This window comes from Gastrolobium bilobum, unplaced genomic scaffold, assembly GCF_033153095.1.
Source record: "Gastrolobium bilobum isolate Gb01-03AN ecotype WA unplaced genomic scaffold, APGP_CSIRO_Gbil_v1 utg15090, whole genome shotgun sequence".
In the NCBI taxonomy this organism is placed as follows: domain Eukaryota; kingdom Viridiplantae; phylum Streptophyta; class Magnoliopsida; order Fabales; family Fabaceae; genus Gastrolobium; species Gastrolobium bilobum.
Window position 1 is genome coordinate 1,661 of NW_026898506.1, and position 25,333 is coordinate 26,993.

General features: G+C 34.5%; 1 protein-coding gene across 1 annotated transcript; it reads left to right on the forward strand.

The window, feature by feature from the left end:
- Positions 1-12,322: 12,322 nt before the first annotated feature.
- Positions 12,323-14,226, forward strand: LOC133316943 (homeobox-leucine zipper protein HAT9-like). Its single transcript, XM_061518743.1, has 3 exons — positions 12,323-12,902; positions 13,081-13,160; positions 13,714-14,226. Exons 1-3 carry the CDS (start codon positions 12,447-12,449, stop codon positions 14,036-14,038), a joined length of 861 nt encoding a protein of 286 aa, XP_061374727.1. The 5' UTR covers positions 12,323-12,446; the 3' UTR covers positions 14,039-14,226.
- Positions 14,227-25,333: the final 11,107 nt, after the last annotated feature.

Here is a 25,333-nt window from a genome sequence, read left to right on the forward strand (position 1 = left end):
TGCCATCTTCGAAGATGAGAAAAATTTATCCAAAAATTTGGTTGCCAAGTCGTCCCAGTGAGTGATGCTTCCTTGAGGTAACGATTGCAACCATCCTCTTGCTTCGTCTTTAAGTGAACATGGGAACAACCTGAGCAAAATAGCATCCCGAGACACCCCGTTCATTTTCAAGGTATCACAATATAGCAAGAAGTTTTCCAGATGGATGTAAGGGTCTTCAGTGCTTCCTCCGGCAAATTGGTCTTTCTGAATTAATTGTAAAAGTGCCGGCTTGAGTTCAAAGTTGTTAGCATCCACGTTTGGTCTAACAATACTCGCCGTCTGTGGAACTCGAGCAGGAGTCATGTAATCTCCCAACGTTCTCGGAGGTGGTGGAGGTACATTGTTGTCTCCCATTGCTTCTTCTCTTGGTTCTGTTGAGCTTGAAGCTTCTTTCTCTTGCTGTCTTCTTTCTTTAGCAAGTTTTCTGTTTCTTTTTGCTGTTTTCTCTATCTCCGGGTCGAATTGCAAGGAATCGGTGTCAACGGTACCTCGCATAAACCAGAAAAATAGATTATATAAAATAAGAAAATAAAACTGAATTTAAATAACAGAAAATTAAATAACAGAAAATAAGGTCCAATCTAAAGAATTAATAGCTACTATTAATGTTGAAATAGTAATCCCCGGCAACGGCGCCAAAAACTTGTTGCTACTCACGGCAAGTGCACCGATCGTACAAGTAATATATGATTAAGTAAGAGATCGTTCCCACGAGGATTACGGTTCAAGCACTAATTCACTATCGCAAACTTAGTTGGACAATCGAAAGTGTATTTGGAAACAGGATTTGAATTGTAAAATTAAAATATTAAATATTAAGCTAATTACTTGCAAGAATTAAAGACAAGAAATTAAAGATGTGATTTAAGAATGTAAAAGAAAAACGTAGTTAGGGGTTCGATTTCCTTTAATCTCCTTATTATGATTCGAAGTCCTTCTTTACGTTAACCGTCCTTAATATCAATCTAACCAATTCTTTCGCGTGTTATTAGAGTTCAATCCCTTGTTACCCTAAAACCTTTACAAACTTGAAAGAACCCTAGTTCCCCGGTTATTCCCCAAGAATGCAAGCATTAAGTTCAAGAATCTTAAGGTTACGCAAATTCTATGTCTATCCCTAGAATCATAGCGTTTACGATGAAGTTATCAGATATGGATCACACACCAACATCCCTATTGTCATGCATTTACCGATGATCATTATATAAGATTCAAGCCTATATAAAGCATTAAAAACAGATAACTTCATTCATGATAAAAAGGAAAATTAACGTACGAATTATTCAAAGCATAATAAATCGACTAAAATCCATCTAACCCTAACTACTTAAAGAACTAGCCGGACATGGCAAAATCAAGAACAAACGAAAATAGAAAAGCTCCCCCAAACTCCATAGGTGATTGGTGGATCTTCAAAATCTCCAGTGAACACTTGACGTTGATCCGTCTCCGCCGCTCACGAACATGAATCTGATGTTTCTCCGCATTCCCTCCGCCTCCAAGCACCCAAGAGTTGTTTAGCAATCTCCAAGTTATGTATTTCTGGTCCCCAATGGTGTTTTTATTGGCCAAGAGTTTGTATCCTAGTAGAAAACTCGAATGGGCCTAAGTTGGATCTGTCTGGGCGCTTAAGCCTGTTGTAGCGCGCTTAAGCGCCCTAGGACAGTGAATTCTGATTCGCGTTGCGCGCTGAAGCGCTCTGAGGGGCGCTTAAGCGCGCTCCTCGCGACAACTTTTTCTTCTTGTGGCGCGCTTAAGCCCTGAGTTGAGGGCTTAAGCGCCCAGAGGCAGTAGCTATTTGCGTTTTTTTAGGGAGCTTAAGCTTCTGAATGGGGGCTTAAGCTCCCACTTCTAACAACTTGATAAGATCCTCAATCTTATTGTTTTTGATCTTCTTCTATCATCTCTTGATCTTATCTTTTCTAGTTGTGATCTCTATTTATCCAATCTTCATCTTTGACTCCTTTTGTCAACAAATCCCTAAAAAATAGCAAAGATGATTCCATTAAACAAAAATTCAGATAATGTTCATGATTATTATATTAAACCTTAGTTTTTGACTTATTTAACTTGATATTTTATATTAATTTAGTCTATAAAATAAGATAAACTAAAGGTTTATCAGAACCTGAAACCCCATATATAGCAGCAAGGTCATTTCTTTGATTATTATATTCAGAATAATTTAGTGCACAATTTATATCATATGAGCCTCGCTTCGAGAATAAAATCAAATCCATATATATATATATATATATATATATATATATATATATATATATATATATATTTTGATGTAAAGAACCTGAAACCCCATATATAGCAGCAAGGTCATTTCTAATTTAGTGCACAATTTATATCATGAGCCTCGCTTCGAGAATAGCGCCTAATACCATATATCAATGATTAAATCTTTAGCCAAAAGGCAAAACTTTGTCAATTTATTAATTCTGCTTCCACATACATATAGATGAATAGTTGTTTTCACTGTATGAATCATATGCCGAAAGAAAATTTGGGGTGTGACAAGTTTGTTGCTATTTGCTAGTAATGAAGCAATAAATCCAAAGAGAAAAAACTAGATGCTAGGTGATCAGCGGCAACAATGCACAAAGATCGAGTAGTAAAATGATTACGTAGATTATAATCAAAACTAAGCCTGTATTCTAAATGCAGACAAAAGTCTTGGCTTTTTTGACATGGATGGTTGGTAAGGAAGAAAAAAAAGAAAGAGTGGAAAGGCCCAACAAAGAGCACAAAACGAAATTTCCACTGGCCGACTGGCCTTAAACCCCGGAACACATCATCAGAAACCTTATCTCAAACACCATTCCACTCCCTTCCTTCCACATCATTGCCAACTTTTTTTTTTTTTTCCAGCTATTTATCGATTAATAATCTAGGTTGGGTAGGATTTTATATGTGATAAAGTTTTCCCGGTCTAGTTTTTAATATTGTTATTTACTTAAGGGTCTGTTTGGTTTGATGTATAAGGTACTATACGTTATGATATTTTTAGTTGTTTGTTGTGACCATCGTATAGTATAAGCTTATACAGAATGACCCCTTTATACATCAAAATGATGTATAACTTAATCTGGCCTAGGAGTGGTGGATTAGGCATGATAAGGAATTGATGTATTAATATTGCTTACAAGTACAATTTCCAAAAACTAACATATCATTCAATATTTATATATTAAAATAATTTTTATAATATATTAATTTTTAAAATATTGAAGGATATTATCTTATACAATATCATACCAAACGCGGAATAATATTAAAATTTAATCAGGTCTTATACAATTAGATCTTATCCTATACTATGCACCAAACATGTCCTAAAAAGGCAAATTTAATATCCCTAAGTAAGTTAAAACAATCTTATACCCCGTGAGTGATGATCCGTCGTTACCAACTGCAATGCTCCATATCATCATCATCATAATTCTCCTTTTAGAATCAAATACCTAATCATGCCATATTATTTGTTGGTCCACCACACCTACCCTACCTTACAGCGCTCTAATTGACATTTGGATCATTGGTGTTAAAATTTCGATTTATCATTACGATTTTACTTTTTTATGATTTTTTTTCATCTAAACAATTTTACTAATATTCCAAACGCTTTCATGTTTTTACGATTTTTTTACATTACGATTTTACGTTTTACGATTTTTTAATTCCCTTTCAATTTTACTTAAGATCTCGATTTTAACAACATTGTTTGAAACCAAGCTATATATATATATATATATATATATATATATATATATATGATGTAAGATCCTTTGACACCGGTGTCAAATTTGAAATTTGACACCTCATCTTAGAGTCGTTAGATCAAAAAAGATCGACGATTCTGATTTGTAAACATGTGACACCATTGATTTTTTTTTTATCTAACGGCTCTCAGATGAGTTGTCAAATTTGACACTGGTGTCAAAGGATCCTGCCTATATATATATATATATATATATATATATATATATATATATATATATATATATATATATATATATACATGGGATATTCTATACAACCACTTTAGATAAGCTTATGTACAGCTACCTTTTATAACTATATTCTCTCAGGAGAATATAGTTATAACACTAAAGTTGTTTTTTTCTCTCTCTTCATTTACTTTTCAGAACCTGTCTGCTGATGTGGAGAGAGAGAAAAAAGCAATATATATATATATATATATATATATATATATATATATATATATATATATATATATATATATACATGGGATAAACATTTATACAACCACTTTAGATAACTATGTTCTATAGGAGAATCAGAACCTGTCTGCTGATGTGGAGAGAGAGAAAAAAGCAACTTTAGTGTCATAACTATGTTCTCCCGGAAGAACATAGTTATAAAGGATAGCTCGATAAATTTATCTAAAGTGACTTTAAATTTTTTTTCATATATATATATTGGGACACAAGATGATAAGATCAAAATTATTTGGAGAACCAAAAGCATCAATATATAGTGTCATGGATACGGACATCCTTCAATTTTAAGCTTTCTTTCTTTCATTTATTTCTCTCTTTGCTTTCTTTTCGGGTCTAATTTAGTACTCCATTTCGAGCACGAGACTGTTGTTAGTCTAATCTCAATATTATTCCCAATCATCCTCTGGTTTAACAATGCTATGAATCATTTGAAATTGTCTAGTGCCAAAGTCAATGATCTATCTGATTGTCCAAAAAGCTAGTCCGTTTAGCGGATGAACAAATACACATATTTAATGATTAAAAATCCTTAATTAATTTAACCACGTGCAATTGCTTATATCCTAATGTCTCGTAGAACTTTAACCTTGCATAAGGGGAAATTGTTTTGATATTTCACATGAATTTCAAATTCTCATTCATGATACATTGAACTAATAATTGATTTCGTCGGTGATTCATATCAATCATGTCCTACCAAGTATGTATATATATATATATATATATATATATATATATATATATATATATATATATATATATATATATATATATATAGGGCTTAACATTTTTGCAGCAGCCGTAGATAGTGTTATCTACAGCTAACACAGAAAAGTGAGCTCCACGGCTTAAAAAAAAAAAAAACTCAGGATCTGTTGTCGTATCCTAGGATCCGGACGCGGATCCTTGCTTGTTGTAGGTACAGCAGCTGCAGAAATCATTTTGCCATATATATATATATATATATATATATATATATATATATATATATATTGGAATTTTAGTGTCAAACTTTAAAATTTGACACTAAATCTTAACCGTTGATTTTCACCAATCAACGATTATCATTTATTAGGAATCAAACTTATTAATTCTCAATATATGGCAACCGTTGATTGACGAAAATTAACGGTTAGAATTTATTATCAAATTTTAAAGTTTGACACCAGTGTCAAAGAATCCTGCCCCATATATATATATATATATATATATATATATATATATATATATATATATAACAGACTGCCGGTGATAAGCTGGAGGAAGGTGAGGATGACGTCAGGTCATCATGCCCCTTATGCCCTGGGCGACACATGTGCTACAATGGCCGGAATCCCGATCCCTTGAGGGGGGAGCTAATTCTAAAAACTCATCCTCAGTTTGGATTGTAGGTGCAACTAGCCTGCAAGCATCTAATTTTTGATTTTATGAATCTATATAAATATAGTTTGTATATCTATTTGAATTGATTCATAATCAAATTCAATAATCTAATTTTTTTAAAAATGGATTATTAATAAAATGAATATTCTTTTTGATACCAAATTCAAAATTAGTGTCATTACACCTCCTGGATTTTATTAATCAAAGAAATACGACTTTGTACTATCGTTAGCCCAGCACCAATAAAGAATCCCCCAAGAATGCCGAGAATTCTTGTTATACATCTGTTCCAAACATCAATTCTCTTTTCTAGGTTCATTGATATTGAATCAATCGAACGCACTTCTAATACCTGTTCCACTTTTGGGTTCACCTATATATATGGTTTAGTTCAACTATACCACTTTCTGTTACTTCACACTATTAAAAACTATTTTTTATAAAGCAATATTGACAGTGGTGGAGCCGCGTTGGGTGGAAGGGTGCTTTGGCCTTAGCTTGTTTTAAAAAATTAGCCACGTTTTAAACATAGCTAAATAACCATGGCTAAATAACCTTCCATGTTTTAGTGTTTGACACTAGCTAAATTTTCCTTGGCCCTAACTGAGTTGGAAGGCTGGCTTCGCCACTGAGTATTGATGGTGAATCTATTTTGATCATTTTGTTTTGCTAAACTATTTGTTGGTCCCGAATAAACTCAAGAGGGGGGTGAATTGAGTTTTATAAAAATAATTTGCTAATTAAAAATTAACTCAAAGCAATAATTCAAGATAAGGATAGAGAGATGTTGAACAGTAATTTAGTAATTTTTACGTGGAAAATCCAAAAGGGAAGAAAAACCACAGGCCCTAATATCGAATACTGAAATTCGACGGGCAACTCCACTATGAAACTCGTGTACAAGGAGTTCTCTAGTATCCTAGTTTTCTAGTCTACCCCTTATACAAATTCCCACCTGTTATCCTAGTTTCCAGTACAAAATTCTAACCCTTTAGGATTCCGAAACCCTATCACCCAAGGGTTCTTAAGTCACTATCAATTTCCAAAGAAAAAAGATATGCTGGTATCCTAGTTTTCCAGCACAAGAACTAGTATCCAACTTTCCCAGTACAGACCTTCAAAATGATAAAGAAGAAAATTACAATTAAAGCAATTTACCTCAATGCTTCTTTTTCTCAAGCAAATAGGTAATCTGAACTCCTATGGAGAAATATTCATTTTTTCAAAGGATGAATGCACGAATGAATGTTCTTGAGAAATCTTTTCAATTGATGCACAAGAATGAAACATAATCTTTAAAATCTAATTCTCTCTTGTATATTCTCCTCTCATGAATATTTTCTCCCCTCATGAATATTTTATTTTCTCCTCTCATGAATAATATGCAATGAACTGTATTTATATTAATAACATTTTCTCTCTCCTAAAAGCCCAAAAGATATAATTTTGGAATTTGGAATCTTTTCCAAAAAACAACCAAAGATCTTTTACCTTTAAATGAAATTTTAAATGCAATTTTGAAAAATAAGATTTCTTATTTTTTCTAGTAAAAAATATGTAAAGCTTAAATATCTTATTTTATTATGTAATGCGATTCTAATCCTATTCTTTGGCAAAGAATCTTTTATTTCTCTTACATGAAAACTAAAAAGATAAAATCTATCCTAAACTTTAATTGATCCCATGCTTCTCTCTTCATAATATCTTCCATATGTTTTCCAATCTTCATGCAATCTTCAATTATCTTGAATACTAATTCAAATCAGAATAAATATTATTCTGAAATCTCTAATAATCAGCTCATTAGTAATTTTAAGACAATAAAATTATTATCAATTAAATTAACATTAAATTGATTGTAATTATCAAAATATATTTTAAATCAATTAAACAATTGGGGTATAACAAATTGAAGGGTTCTGAAGGAGACGAGATAGAGACCAACAACAGTATTTCCCATGATGGAGACATGTTCAAGATGATAGTAGATAATTTTACCTACTAGAGACCTATGATAGAGGACCACTTGTACTGTAAAGATTTATATGAGCCTATCCTGAATGCCAATAGACCCAAAGGGAAGAATGAGAGATTTTAAATAGGAAAGCAATGGCTACAATCCGAAAATACATCGATAAAACCCTCTTCGAGCATGTTGCTGAGTTTACCAATGCTTATAAGTTATGGACGAAGCTCCAGTCCATGATTCAGAAGAAAACTCCCAAGAACAAAACACACTTAGTTTGTCAACTTGTAAAGCTTGAATATAAGGATGGCATGAGTATCATAGAGCATTTGAACACATTCAACGATGTTGTGAATCAATTATCAAAAACTAAAATAATGATTAATTGATTATGAACTTCAAGCTATTTGCTCCTCAGCTCATTACTAGAGAGCTGGAATACCTTGGTGATGACTTTGACAAATTCTGCTCCAGAAGGAAAGTTGGCTCTGGATGCTGTAACTGATAGCCTGCTAAACAGGGAGTCCAACAGGAGGGGAAAAGGAATTTCCGTCACTTCTGAAGCAAATGTTGCTCAGAGCAAAGCAAAGGTCGACCAACGTGGTATGAGTAAGAGTCGTCGTCGTGACAACCATGACAAGTATAGAGGACGATTGAGGCCTAAATATGAACTGACCTGCTTCTACTGTGGGAAGCCAGGCCACAAGAAGCCAGATTCCTGTACTCTGAAGAAAGACAAGCAGAGGGAAATGTCAAGCCAGACCAGATTGTACCCAAGAAAAAGGAAGATAAAAACACCACTACGGTGGTCACCAAAATTGATGTTGAGGTGTTTCTTCTTGGTGAGAATTTTCTGAATGTTGCATATGATAATTATGCGTGAATAGTGGATTCTTGTGCATCTTTCAACGTCACCCCAAACAAAAGCCTCTTTTATGATTACAAAAGTGGTAACTTTGGAGTTGTGAAGATAGGTAACCAAGTCACTAGCAAGATTGTTGAAGTTGGAGAAGTTACGTTGACCATAGATGTTGGATATTGTCTCATGTTGAAAGAAGAGAGACATGTGCTCGATATGAGGCTGAACCTAATCTCGGCAGAAAAGCTTGATTATGTAAGGTTAGTGAATTACTTCGGCGGTGGAAGATGAAAACTAGGCAATGGTAACTTGGTGATTGCTCGTGGAAAGAAAAAAATGTTCCATGTATGTGATGTAGGGGAAGATTAATGGATGAGAGGCCAATGCTATCATGGTGTGTCAACCAGTCCAAATCGATTTAATTGCATAACCGATCCAATGATCAGCTCGAACTGATGCCCTACCAGATCACCAAAACCCTGGTCAATCCGGCTGATCCGATCCAGGTTTCAAAACATTGCTTGCGTGGATGAGTACAAGAATTACAAGATCCTCTATCTTATTCGTTAAGCAAAATAAGGATGATGTTTTCTTTTTGTAATTTTTTTTTAAAAAATGTTCAGTCAAATCAGTTTATGGAAGCTTTCCATAGCTAGCCAATTGGAGCACACGTCGTCTTGGTCAACAAGCAATCCTTCATGTTTTTTTATTAATTATTTAACCTTTATATTTTCCCTGTTAATTCCTTTTCTTTTTAAAATTATTTAATGTTTAGTCACTAAAATAACTTCATGATAATGAAAGAGTTATCACCGTATGCCATAAACCTATGGCAGTATATCAGGATCGCTAGCTTAACAGTTATCGCCGTATTTATGTTCCACGACACAATCCACGTTCAATATAATAATTAAAGGTGGCTTTTTCACTTTTTATTCTTTATTAATTAATTAATAATTATTTTGTCCCTGATTCGAAATTATTTACCAATCTGCTTCTCTTTAATCGACTACCTTACATTTTTAATCGATTAAATGGTCAAAACAGACAAAAATGGCTGTTGGGAGATTTAATCGACTAAATCTCCCTATTTAATCGATTACATCTCCCAACAGACAACAAAGGAAAACAAGTCAGTATGATTTTTTAATCGATTAAGTAGGGAGATTTAGTCGATTAAATCTCCCAACAACCATTTAGTCGATTAAAAATTCAAGTTAGTCGATTAAACAGGGGCAGATTAGTAGATAGTTTCAAATCAGGGGCAAAATGGTTATTAATTAATTAATGAGGGGCAAAATGGTCTAATAGCCTTTAATATATATCCTTTTAAAGTATACAAGTTGGGATAGGATATTGTGACACCTAAGTTATGTTACACCCATGTGACACCCAGTCAATATCACCGTTAGATCGCTTATGTTGATCCAACGGTTATATTTATTTCCATTTTTGTATGATCATGATTTCCCAAATTTAATATTTTATATTTATTTCTACCTTTGTATGGTTATGATTTCCCATATTTAATGCTTTCATTTTAAATTTAGGAAATCATGACCATACAAAGATGGAAATAAATATAACCGTTGGATCAACATAAGCGATCTAACGGTGAGATTGACTGGGTGTCACATGGGTGTAACATAACTTGGGTGTCACAATATCCTATCCCATACAAGTTTGTGTCATTTTAATAAGAGAAATGCTTTTCTCCTTTCACATGAGACAAGATTTTATTCCTACACATACATCGACTTCCGTGCCAAGCTTTTGTTTTTGTTTTTACTTTTTTTTAAATTACTGGTCCCACTTTGTTGTCTCAGTAGGAGACAATTCTTCTCTCCTGTTAAAGGAGAAAAGTATTTCCCTTTTAATAATTATAACTATGTATTATGAGTAGTATATAGTTATAAGGTTCGCTTTTTCTGCAATTATTGCAGATAAGTTATCTGCAGTAAGCCCAATACGACGTCGTTTTGAGCGGAAATTATGGTATTTTTGTAATTTTGATTTATTTCAGGGTTATAATAGTCTTTATATTTATAATTTTTTAAGATTTCAATACCAAAACGATGTCACTTTGAAAATAAATGCAGATAACTTATCTGCATTAACTGCAGAAACATTTTTCCCATAGTTATAATATTAAAGTTGTGTTTTTTTTCTCTTTTCAAAAGCTATTTGCTGATATGAAAAGTGAAAAAAGTACAATTTTAATATTATAATTATGTACTACCCCTAATACATAGTTATAACTGCTAAAAAAATACAGTGTCCTTTAAAAGGAAAAAACTTTTTCCCAATAATTAATCTAAGCATACGTTTATAATATTTCAAAGTTATTAGGTATGTAAACTAATGGCAAAAAATCTTTTTTCTCGATGGTTAGAAAATTCTAATTTACAACCAAATATAAAGATTAGCATATCGTTACAATTTAATTAATGGTCTCGAATTCGAATGATGGATACATATTAAAAATTTGATTAGGAAAACTTTAGTACCCTTGTCCTGTCCGACTTGAACTGAATTAATTTGATAATCAATAAATTGGTAAAAATTCTAGAAAATAAATAGAAAATCCCAACTTTGCAGTTTATACTTTTGAATAAGAAAATGAAAACATATATGTATTTTCATAATTGTAAACAAAGTGAAATTTATATTCCTTACTGCCGATTTAGGCGGATAAGTAAAATGATTTTTTTTTTTTAATTACTCTAGATAACTTTATTTAATATTCTTCGGAATGAAGTTGTTTTAGGAAAGAAATTAAGATGTATTTGTAATTTTAATTTATTTTAAGATTATAATAATTTTTATTTTTTTAATTTTTTTATTTTTCAACCTCAAAATGATATCATTTCGATAAATATTAGACAAAATTATCTATAATAATATTAGGTACATTTTTCCCTATTTAAAATCTATTTAATTAGTTTAGTGGTGAACTAACATGCGACAAGTAAACAAAACACAATTATGCAATAACTTGAAATAATGAAAAATATTTTTTAAATTTCAATATTTTTGGATCACTAAGGGGGAAAAGGTAAACTAAAAAAATTCGGGAAGAAAAGAGGAAAAAGTAAAAGGTTAAAAGTCCTGAAATATTCTCTCGATCGTATGCTCTTTATTGCGCTACCACTTTCCACGTGATTCCACGTATACCACATACCATATACACTTCATCATGATACAATTGTTTGTTTTTTTGCAGAACTTGTCATGCTTAAAATTAAAGAGGGAGGTGGGAGTCATTAACTTTTCTCACAGTCAACCTATGAGCCAAAAAGGTATCGAGATGGAAATTTCATAATTCCAGACATGACCATATTTATATCCTATTCCTCGATCCTCTCATGTTTTAAATAATAAGATTATGCCGTGTGAAATGATTCTAAATATCAATAATTAAATTAAGGGTAATAATTTCATAATTTATATTCTTATATTTTTTTTATTTTCTTATTATTATTGATTCATTTATATATAATTAAAATTCTCTCACATATAACATAACATAATCATATATAATTAGCAAATAAGAGAATCTATTGTCGTTCCTCGATATATTAATAATAGGGCTTTATTAATCTCATGTAATATAAGATAAGCTCTATTATGTTATAGAGATAGTCATGTGTGAGACATACAATCTTATAGAAAGAAAAAAAAGTCACACGAAAATTAATGTATGTGCAGGAGAGAAAAATACTCTCCTACAACATGAGAGTATATTTTTCCGTAATAATAAACAAATAAATGAGCCCCACAAAGGCATAAACCCCTTCCCTTCATTCACACGTTCACACCCTCCTGCAAGTCTCTCACTTCCCACATCATATCCTCTTTTATTCATATAAATTAATATATAAATTCAGAAGATTGCAAGCTGCAAACTCCTTCAACATTTCTCACCGTGTCAGGAATTTATATCATGGGTTTTGATGATACATCTAACTCGGGGCTTCGACTTGGTCTTGGTCTTGGTCCTGAGAATTGCATGAAGAATGAAAGCCAGAAGAAAAAGGTGGAGAATAATCCATCAAAATGTAATAAGGCATACCCATCGCTTACGCTAGGACCACCTGATGATGATGAAGAAGAAGAAGAAGCAAATAATCAACCATCTTCAAAGACTGAATCTTACGAATATTTACGTCCCCAAGTCTCTTCTCCAAGCGCAGTGTCTTCATTTTCTAACTCATGTAGCATCAAGAGGGAGCGAGATCAGGTTTTAAATGAAGAATTTGAGGTAGAGACAGAGAAGGTTCCAACAACAAGGGGAGGCGATGTTGATGAAGATGGTAATCCTAGGAAGAAACTTAGGCTAACCAAAGAACAATCCGCAGTCTTAGAGGAAAATTTCAGAGATCATTCTTCTCTCAATCCGGTACCTTAAATTAATTAATAGTATAATATAATTAATATATATGATTGATGAATTAGTCATGCTTATAATCTCTTTTCTTCGGTCATTCGTTTTGATCTTTATGATTTCGCAAATAATTCTTCTGGTCTGTGGAAGGTTTTCTCGACGCCTTTTCAATTTCCTTTGTCATTTTCCTCAGAAGCAAAAGCAAGAATTGGCAAGAAAGTTAAATCTGCGGGCGAGACAAGTAGAAGTGTGGTTTCAAAACAGGAGAGCTAGGTAATTTACTCACATATTTGAACTATATATTTACATATATCTATGCATGAAGCTCTTGAAAGTTTAAATGTTGTTTGAATAATTCCTTTTCTCAATATAGATCTCATGTTTGATAAATATAAAACCATCTTCACTTAACAGTTTTTTTAGTTGAAATAGTTATTTTACATAATATCTGCTTGTTATTTGTAATCAAGTAGTCATGAATTCAACCATGAAATTTTTTAACACAAATAAACTGAGTCCGTGCATAAAATTATTAGGGAGTGTTTGGTACAAGAATTTTGGCTGGATTTTCGGGACACTTAATTTTTTTAAATTTTAAATTTTTCGATATTATCGTAAACTGAATATAAAAATTATATTTTTGAAAATCGAGATTTCCGGACAAAAAAAAATTTCTCCTCTACCAAACGCCCCATTAAAGTGATTTTTAGTTGACCGTTTAAATTTTTGGGTTGAAATAATTAATTTACATACTTATTATTTTAAAGTAATTATTAGCTAGGATAAGGATATTATATTCTTTGTTTTACAATAATTATATGTACAGGACAAAACTGAAACAAACCGAATCGGATTGTGAATTACTGAAGAAGTATTGCGAAACCCTGACAAAGGAGAACAAGAGGCTGGAAAAGGAGCTGCAAGAACTTAAAACAATGCAAACAACGTCAGCAGTACCCTTTTATATGCAGATTCCTGCAGCCACACTTACCATATGCACTTCCTGTGAGAGAATTTGTGGTGGCAGTAGTGGCGGTAATAGCAACGGTTCATCAGCCACGACAACGTCGCTTATAATTGACTCAAAGGCCCATCATCACTTCTATAAAAATAACTATCCATTCCCCCACTCATCATCTGCAGCATGCTAGTTAGTTAGGGATGCTAAACACTATTTTAAGTTTCTGGGAAAACTTTTTTGTTGTTTGTGGGTTGTGCGTTAGTGACCATAATTTGTAGTAAGTACTAATTAAGAGTACTGTAGTTAGTTAGCTTTCCGTCATGTAATTAAAGATAATTGATTAGTGTACAATATAGATTACCACCACATGCTCCTTATAGCCCGCGAGATTATATATATATATCACTTAATTGATATTAGCTTTATTGTATGCAACGTACAATAAAAATGAATCTTGCGCAATGTTTATCAAAGAACCAATAATAATAATAATAAATCTATAATCAATCACTTATATATATAAATATATATATATATATATATATATATATATATATATATATATATTGGCAAAATGATTTCTGCAGCTGCTGTACCTACAGCAAGCAAGGATACACGTCCGAATCCTAAGATACGGCAACGGATCCTGGGTTTTTTTTTTAAAAAGTCGTGTGGCCCACTTTTCTGTGTCAGCTGTAGATAACACTATCTACGGCTGCTGCAGAAATGTTAAGTACATATATATTATATTGTTATATTTGTAATGGTCGTTCAGTATGCATTACAGATATCGGCGGACCCACTTTGTTGTATGTGTCTGCAAGTGAAAGACACAGATTTTGGAGAGAGCGAAAATTAACTACTCGATAAGGCATTGGTCTAGACATTGTATGAAGCATGTAACGCAGATGAATGCTTGAGATGTGAACCGTTTAATAATTTGTGGAATTTAAAGCAGTGTTTAATTACTTTGATATTTTTGGTACAATAAAAGATTGTCTGATCCCTGTGAAGGGATGTGTAGCATTGAATTTAATTATTTGGCACAGTTGTAACTTGTCGATTACAATGCATGACATAGGCTTTCTATTATGTGATTTTTTCTTCAACGAGCAGAATGTTTATTAGATATAATTAAGGAAAATACTACTATCATTTTACATGAAATAATTATCTCATGTTATTTCACTTCGAAAATTTCATTCACTTTTTTTTTTATCTTTTAATGATGGGTCCCACGTGACTTTTATCTGTAACATGAGATAACTACTATAATATACAATGAGAATAACATTTCCCTATAATTAATTATATTTTATATCAAAGTAATAATAAAAAATGGGGTAGTATTATTTGCATATAATTATCATTTATAACTATAGATCTCAAAATTCTGAATATTGAGAATAGAAAAAATAACAATAAAAAAATCATCTTTACATGACTCTTGATTGCTATTTTTTTATATTAAATTAAAATTTTTCTTTTCTTTTCTTGTTTATATTTTTTTATTTTTTAATACATTTAAAACTTTTTTTAAAAAAAAAAAATTTTGGGGGTCCCATCACCAAATGTGCAGACATAAATAAATTTTTTTAGGTCCGTCACTGATCACACACATCCTAAAAAATCATTGTACGTAGTACCACTAGCTTTTGGCTCAACTTGCACTTAATTACTAGCTGATTATTCGATCATATATAGTCCCTTTTAGATCTTAATCATTTCATTTACAAAAACAATGAATATCTGAATATTTAAATTTGAAGTTTTGAATTTTATAAAGAAAATGGCCGAGATTCAAATACTTGGTAAGTATGAATAAAAATAAGTTTATATATGTGCCTTCAATCGCAAATCAGAAATTAAAGAGAGGGTTTTCTTCCATAGTTCTATTCCTACTTTTACATATTTACGGCTATATATACAAAGCTCCTTTGATAAGGATCTGTTGTACTTAGGAGTTTATGTTTTCTTTCTCTTCATAAATTTTCAAAATGATGTTTCATATGCCTTTTCTTTTACGTGGACTAGTCCCACCATTGATTAGTGCTCATTTTAAAATTGTCAAGTAACTCACAAAGTGCACGGTTTATATTTTTATAACACTATTAATACTTTAATTGCAATCTAGTTCTATCTAGTTATTTCATCGATGGGTATCTTTTAGTTAATTAGCTCATTATGCAATGTGTTGTAGCCTGACTATTGATGGTTTAGCCAAAAAGGCGACGAAACGACTAGTACAAAAGACACCAAAATAATAGTAATAATTAACATATAGCTTAGTCACTCTTTTTCTGGTTACCAGATTAGTAACTACTTGTGTTTCGCATTCCTAATTGGGCTTATCTATGATTGGTTTGGTTGCATCAAATTATATTGTTAATCATTAAATTATCTTTACCTGTTTGTATTTTATTTTAATTACAAGAAATTTTATTTTATTTAATTCTTTTATAAACCTCTCTTAAATTTATACCTTGAGAAGCATACACAAACGTTCCTTAATTTTTCTTTATCTTTTTTAATTAATTTCTTCCATCAAAAGAACTTTTTTATAAATTTTGAAAATATTTACGAATCGTAAGGGAAAAATTTATTAGTTACTATTGCTTATTAATGTTATATCAATCTTAATCAAGTTTGTCATTGTCGAATTTCTGGTGGCCACCAATTGTTTGTATTCGTCGGCGGCACAGAACCAATCAGCCACTGATAACGATAATTAATAAACGAATTATAGCCACGTGTTCCTTCTACTGGATCGGATGCTGCAAACAGGTTGATCCTTTTAGAGGATATATTACATTTATATTTTAGTTGCATGCTTGATGACAAAAATTATTATAGTATTAAACTATCTAAAACAGCAATTACTGGAAAACACTATGAAAATTGTATTATCAACGGTAAATTTAAGGATGCCGACAACTCCAGAAGGTAGCAGCAAAGAGAGAACATGAAGTTTGTTACAAGTATTTTTGCTAAACCTCCCTTGTGGTTCCTACTAGTGAGAAATAATTCTATGGTCCAGGCCCAAAGAATTATTAGATGCTCTCACTCACATAGAAAAGGATAAAAAAGGAAAATCGAAATTAGAACAGGGGTAAAATAGAAAAATAAAAAGTTTGATTGTGAGAGTGGGACGAGACCTTAAAATTTTTTCCCCCTACTAGCAGTATAAGGCAAACAAAATAACAAAACTATTGAAAATTATACAATGGGCCTCTAGATACACTAGGTCCATTTACATTATTCTAATTAGTAATGCAAAGTAAACATTAGGCCTCACAAGTACCAGGCCATGACCCAACTCTCATCAAAATCCAACTTAGCCACTTGTTGAGATTACAAAGTCCTTTAACCATTGAGATAGCCTCTTCACTCTGTTTCCTTCTCTGCGCTGTCTATGTATCTCTTTATCTCCATCACTTTGTCTCTCCTGATCAAGAATAGTATTCATATCAATGGGGAGATGCATATCAATTTCCTCCTCCCTTAAAGACACGATCTTGCCCTCAAGATCGAAGCTTGGAAAGACTTGTCTAAACTCTGATGATGAAACCCAAGTAGTGTCCTCCTACGGTAATCCCTCTAATTGGACCAAAAGTTGTAAAATTTCCTCTTTTCCATGTTGTACTGTACGCGTACGAAGCACAACCACAGGTTTGGTGACTGGATGATTGTCCTAGCTCACAGGGGGAAGTGGTGCAGACTGGAAAGAGGGGTTCTGTTCATATGGTTTAAGGAGTGACACACGGAACACCGAGTGAATACGTGATTGCTCCGGCAGGTTCAATCGATACCCCAAAGGGCCAATGCACTCAGTGATTGGAAAAGGGCCATAGAAACTGCGTCGTAGTTTGGAAAAAGTGTGATTGCGTACAGAACACTGATAATATGGTTGGTGTTTAACAAGGACGAGATCGCCTACCTCAAACTGTACATCTCTTCGTTTCTTGTTAGCTTAGGTCTTCATTTGCTATCATGTCCTGTGTAAAGTCTCCCTGAGCTGGCGTAATATTGCATCTCGATGAGTCAACAGCGCATCAAAAACTTCTACAGAGGATGCAGTACCCTCATACGGTGGAATGCTCGGAGGAATTCGTCCATACATAATCTGAAAATGGGAAGCCCCAATCGAGGAGTGATTTACAGAGTTATAGGAAAATTCAGCCCAAGGTAGGTAGTGTACCCATTGCTTTGGTGATTCCATAGTGTAACAACGTAAATATTGTTCTAACCCCCTGTTGGTAACCTCTGTTTGCCCATCTATTTTCAGATGATTAGCTGTGCTATAACAAAGTTTGGTGCTACTCAGACGAGCTAATTCAGCCCAAAATTTACTAACAAAGATGTTGTCCCTGTCAGATACAATCGAGCGAGGAATCCCATGTAGGCAGCAAACATTCTCCACAATCACTGATGCTACTTTAGTTGCTGTGAAATTGGGAGGCAGAGCTATGAAATGGGCATACTTGGAGAGTCGATCGTCTACTACTAAGATAACAGTTTTCCCTTCTGAATTGGGCAGTCCAACGATAAAATCCATGGACAAATCTTCCCAAATAGCTAGAGGTACCGATAGAGGTTGAAGTAATCCTACTGCGGATAGGGCTGATACTTCATCACTTGGCAAATCAAACAAGTCCTCACAAATTCTTAGACATCACGTTTCAGGTTGGGCCAATAATATATGGGAAACACCTTATGCAAAGTCTTCTTCACTCCATTGTGGCCTCTAATCAAGGATGAGTGAAACTCATTTAGAATGACTGTGTGAAGTTTGAAATTAGAAGCTACCACAATCTGTCCTTTGTAGAGTATAAGTCCTTCCCGCAAACTGTAGTGTTCATACCCTCGAGCTCCTTTCTCAATGTTTTCTTTTAACTTAATTAATTCTGCATTGGTTCGAACCTCTGCCTTGATTTGGTCAATCAGGTTGGGAATTACCTTGGTGATGACCATTGCGCAACATTCTCCTTCTGCTACCGATGGTTCAACTTCTGATTTTCGGGATAGGGCATTGGCTACCTTGTTTACAGCTCCAGGGTAGTACTCTATGGTGTAATCAAAACCAAGCAATTTGAAAAAAAAACGCTGCTGTTCAGGGGTTTGTATAACTTGCCCCATCATTTCCTTGATACTTCTCTAGTCGGTTCTAATAATAAGAGGCCACCCTAGGAGGTACTGTTTCCACTTAGAAACCCCTTCAGTGATTGCAAAGATTTCCCTTACGTATGTTGAAGCTTGTTGCAGTTTAGGGTTGAGCTTCTTGCTAAAGTAAGCTATGGTTCTATTGTCCTGGCTTAACACTGCTCCCACTCCGATCCCAGAAGCATCTATAGTCAATACAAACAGTTTATTGAAATCTGGCAGTGCTAAAATTGGTGGATTCGACAAAGCTCTCTTTAGTTCTAACATTGCTTGCTCAGCTCCATCATTCCAACTAAAGGCATCCTTGTGTAGTAAAGCAGTTAAGGGGGCTACAGTTTGGGTAAACCCGTGAACAAACTTGTGGTAATACCCTGCCAACCCAAGGAAACCCTGCAATTGTTTAAGGGTGGTTGGTTTATTCCATTCCATTATCGCCTGAATTTGTCCCACATCCGGTCTTACCCCTTTTGCATCAACCATGTGGCCCAAGCATTCCACTTCCCCTTGAGCAAATGCATAATTTGATCTTTTGGCATACAACTGATGTTGTCTAAGACACTCTATGACCCTCCGTAGGTGTTCTACATGATCCCACACTGATTTACTATATATCAGTATGCCATCAAAGAAAACTATAACAAATTTGCGCAGAAATTCTTTCAGAACTGAGTTCATAATACCTTGAAAGGTTGTCGGCGCATTTGTGAGCCCAAAGGGCATTACTACAAACTCAGTGTCCTTGATGTGTCCTAAAAGCGGTTTTTTAAATATCTTCGAGAGCTATTCTGATTTGATGGTACCCGGAGCGTAGGTTCATTTTGGAAAAGATCGTTGCCCCTGTCAAATCATCTAACATTTCATCTGCAGCAGGAATATGAAACTGGTTCGGTATGGTGACTTGTTTTAGGGCCCTATAATCTACATAGAACCTCCAAGTCCGATCTTTCTTTTTTACCAACAAAGCTGGAGATGAAAAAGGACTCAAGCTAGGCCTAATGATTCCTGTGTCTAGCATTTCTTTCACCATCTTCTCAATTTTAGATTTCTGAAAATAAGCATACATGTATGGTCTAACGTTTACTGCTTTGGTGTCAAGTTCAAGATGGATTGATGATCCTCCAACCGTGTGAGGGGTAGCAAAAATATCCTCATATTCCTGCAACACTGGTTATATCAAAGAGTGATACCTTCCTCAATGTACGGTTCCTTTGAAGTCTCATGGTTGATAGTCTGGAATTGAAAATAAGTAGCCACAACATCCGAGTTGGCTAGCCTGTGAAGCTGATGTAATTCTATTGGTTCCACTTGCACTTTCGGCTCCTCATGCAATTCAATTATTTTCCCCTCCATTTCAAATTTCAGAACCAATTGTTTGTAATTAGTAGTAATATCTCCAAACTCCGATAACCACTAAACACATAGCACCACTTCGGTCCCTTGGATAGGGAGAACAAATAGATCTGGAAAAAATTTGTGCCCTTGTAATTCCAATTCTACACATTGATAAACCCCTTTACATCCTAAATTGGCTCTATTCCCTACAACCACCTTAAACTGAGCAATTGGTTTAACCTCCAACCCAAGAAATCTGACCATCCTCTCTTGCACAAAATTATGGGTAGATCCTCCATCCACCAAAACTTGCACAGGGTTCTTGTTGATTACTCCTTTCAACCTCAGTGTGCTAGAAGAATATTGCCTGTCCATAGCATGTAAGCTAATGCCAGGTATTTCCTCCTCACCTCCAATCTTCTCATTAGTAACTTCGAATTCCTCATCCTCCTCATCTTCTTGAGTCAGCATTAGGAACATTTTCCCCTTGTATACATAGTTTCAGTTGAATTTTTTATCACAATAATACTAGAGTCCCTTTTCTCTTTTTTCTTCATTTCTACAGCTGACAAGCGCTTGATTGGTATGATATTTTTTGATGTTTCAGCAGTGTTTATAACCCATTTGGTTGGAGTTGGCAATAAGCCTGCTTGGTTCACAACCGTATCGCTGCTGGCAGAATTTTTTTGATACCCAAAACATGCTGGAGCTCGATCTTTCAATTGATCCTCAACCAATTTAGCCAATTCAATGGCATTCTCCAATGAGTCAGGTAGATGCAACCGGACTTCTTTCTGAATTTCTGATTTGTGCCTATTCTCGAATTAGCTTTGCAAGGTAATGTCATCGATACCTATAATTTGATTGGATAGTTGTCCAAACATCTTCTGATATTCTTCTACTGTGGTACTCTGTGTCCGTCTTCGCAATTCATCTCTGAGATCTCTATACTTGGAAGGACCAAACCTTGAGAGTAATGCTACAACAAATGAGTCTCAGGTTGTTAATCTCTGATTTCGTTCCATCCAGTGTTTTGAGTGGAGTGGACCATGAACTAGAAGCTTCATTTCAATTCATATTGCTTGACAATACGTGACTTTGGAATAGTGCTTGATTGGTAGTCCAAATTTTTTTTAATAAAAAAGGTAGAGCCCCAACAAGGCAAAGAAAAAAAAAAGCATAAAGAAAACACTGCTTGTAGGGAGGAGGGTGTCTGTAGCTCTAATATGATCATCAACAATGAAGGGTCTAATTTCTTCTGGCATAAGGTGGAAGATATGTGATTTTTGTTTCCTACGAACCGCTGCACCTGTCAACCAATCTGCACAAGAGTTTTTTACCTGAGAGTGTGTGCAAATCAAATTGACCAATTGTAATTAAGGAGAGCTCGAATCTTAGCAAGCAAGGTTTGCTCACGAGCAGCGTTAACCCCTGAGGTACGCAAGGCAAGAGCCTATTTTGAATCATTTTCCACTACCACATTCCTCCAACCAAGCTGCCATACATATTCCAGTCCCTTTAGAATAGCCCAAAGTTCTGCCTGTAGAAGATTAAAATGCAATTGAATGGGAAAAACCTCTTGCCAATCACCACAACAATCTCTCACAAGACCACCGCAGCTAGCCAAATTAACTCGAATAGCTCTGTCCATATTCAGTTTCATCTAACCCAGAGGAGGCTTGCTCCAACCGAGTTGTAGAGATCTGAAATTAGAAGGTAAATCAGGATTCGGTCTAGGGAGGTAAGCTGCTGCAATTTCATTGACTAAACCCAAAATGTGGTTAATAGTTGGGTTCAGTCTCTGGAAGTCTGGGTCATGAATAATATTGTTTCTCCAAGTCACGAGGCACCAGATTGTAATACAAAAACAATTTTTCCAAACAGCACCAAAGGTCTTGTCCACGCATAGATTATAAGAAAGACATGTTCTTATATTATGAATGGAATAGAACTCCAAAGGTAAGGGCTGCATCTCATTGAGCCTGTTCTAAACTCTCTTCAATGTTTCAGCAGATAAGTTTTTGGTAACCTTCTCATGCTTCATCATGGTCCCTAAGTATCTACCAAGATTAGATGTTTTTTTGAACCCACTAATAAGGGAAATATTATCAGCTAATTCCAAAGGGGTATTCTCGAAGAAGAAAATACTAGTTTTAGATGCATTCACTTTCTGCCCAGACATAGATGCAAATTTTTTCAAACAATCCTTCAGAATAACCATCTGATCTCTGGTTGCCTCCATAAACAGCAGTAAGTCATCAGCAAAAAAACAGGTGAAAAATCTTTGGTCCACCTCTGCCCATAGTCATTGGCTTCCATTTTTTTATCTTTACTATATTAGTTATTATATGAGATAGCTTTTCCATACAAAGGACAAAGAGGTAGGGTGATATTGGGTCACCTTACCTTAGGCCCCTGGAAGGGGTCAGACCCCTTGTTCTAGCACCATTCCAGAGTATGTCAAATTTTGAAGTTGAAATGCAACTCAAATTTATGTTTATCAAAGCAGTCGGTAAACCTATATCTGTCAGCACCAACTTTATAAAGTTCCAACTGAGCCTATTATAGGCTTTTTCCAAGTCTATTTTGATAGCCATAAAACCTCTGGGCCCTTTCATTCTCCTCATGGAATGAAGAAGCTCCTGGGCAACAATTATATTGTCTTGAATATGCCTATTACGGACAAAACTGGCATGATATGGAGAAATAAGCTTTTGTAGAATCGACTTTAGTCTATTAATAATAAGCTTGCTAATTCCTTTATATAAAACCGAACAAAAAGAAATTGGCCTGAATTGAGCTACTTTCTCAAGCATTTTAGGTATCAGGATAAGAAGAGTTTTATTCAGGTTTCGAATAGTTCCTTGGTGATTCCACCAAAAAATTACATCACTGCAAATCTGCTCGCCCAATAGGTGCCAATTCTTTTGGGCGAAAATCGTAGGAAAGCCATCTTCACAGGAGCTTTTAAGGGGCGCATGGTGAAAAAAGCCACTTTAATCTCCTTACTGTTAATGGAAGAATTTAAAATAAAACAAATCATCTTTTATCAGAGGAAGCCAAGCTGAGTCAATTTTGAACCAAGGTCTAAGACCATTCTCCTCAGTAAAAAGATTATTGTAGAACTCTTCACTAAGTTGATCACAAGACCTTCTTCTTTCACCAAGGACCCATTGTCATCCTTGAGTGCCACAATCATATTGCTAGATCTTCTAATTAGATTGTTGGTATGATAGAACTTTTGTTGCGGTCATCATCAATTCATTTGCACCTAATTTTTTGAAACCACATGCTTTCCTCTACTCCTATGACCTTGTTTACCTCTAATCTAAACTCAAGCTCTTCCTCATCAAGGGTAATCCCTTGTCTAAAAGGGAGCAGACTTTAGATTTCATTAATCTATTGTGGAAGCAAATTTTTCTTTTCCATAATATTACCAAAAATATTTTTATTCCACATTTTTAGGAATGGAACTAATGCAACCAGACTTTCATGTACCTCATTCTGTTTATCCTAATGTGATTCCATGAAGCTATTAAAACTACTGCGCTCATTCCATGCTGCCAAAAATTGAAAAGGTCTTTCCTTCCAAGAATTATAAATTTTAGTTAAAGACATTATCAAAGGGTTAGGGTTATGGTCTGCATTCAATCTAGGGAAGGAAGAGACCATAACATCTTCAAAACCAATCCTCCAAGCAGCATTAGCACACACCCTGCCGAGTCTCTTAAAGATTCTATCTAGATGAAGCCATTTTGGACCTCTTTTTGTAAAATGAGCACCTTTACACCCCAAATCACACAAGTTACATTCATTAATCACATAAGCAAATTCCAAGAAGTGAAGAATATTAATAGGAGCCCCTCATTTTTTTAACTCAGTGAAGAGATTTCATTGAAGTCCCTTTATCATCCAAGGATCCTCCAAACATCTACCGATTTTGACAAACTAATCCCATAAAGGTAGACACAACTCATGCTTAGAATTGGCATAAACCACAGTTAGGAAGAAGTCATACACATTGGGCTTGGAAACCGAATAGTGAATAAATTGCTCAGATTTTTCCATAACAGTAACGCTGCAAGAGTTATCTGTCCACATAATCTAAATAACACCAGACATACCAATATCATCTTGAATAATGTAATTTTGAAAATCCAATTGTTTAAATTTTTTTAACAGCCTTGACCCTACTGATGTGAGGCTCAAGAATAGCAACTAAACTGACATTGTATTTACGAATGAAATTTGTCAGGGTTACTTTAAATTGTTTCTTGCCCCCCCCCCCCCCCAAATTCCATACTAGACATATCATTCAAAATCGAAAGATGAGCCAGGGTTTAAGGGTACCTGGCAACATGTGTCACTAGTCTCAAAGGACTCATTAGTAGCTGAAGATTCACACTCCATCTCAGAAGCACCTTCAGGTCCATTCCTTTCCACCTTGGGTTTATCGTCTGGTGGGTTTGGCGATTTATTATTAGAAACTCCCAACATGATTTCTCTATCAATTCCTGCAACATGTTTCAGATCAGTCCTCATACCGTGTTGCTCAAAGGCTAACTCTGTTAGGGAAGGGCTTATAGCAGCTTGGGCACTTTGCATTCCTTCCATAGTGTTTGAAGGATTCTCTCCCCTAGTCTACATCATATTCCTAGCCTCCTGGAATTTTGTTACAGGGACCTAGTCTTTTGATCTAGGCTTTATAGTCACCTTAGGTTGGACTTGATCATTCTTTAGTTCCCCAATTGGATCACCAGATAAACTAAACGATGAAACCCCTTCCACCAAAGAATCAACACCTCTAACCTCTTTACCTTTTTTTGTTTTCTCTTTATTCTCCTTCATTATTGTTTTCTTTCAAGTCACAAGAGCAGTCCAAAGTTAGATCCTGCAAATCAAACAAACACACACGTGCCTGACCATTTGTTATCTCCTTCATTATTGTTTTCTGCAAATCAAACAAACACAAAATCCATTGCTCCCAGCAATG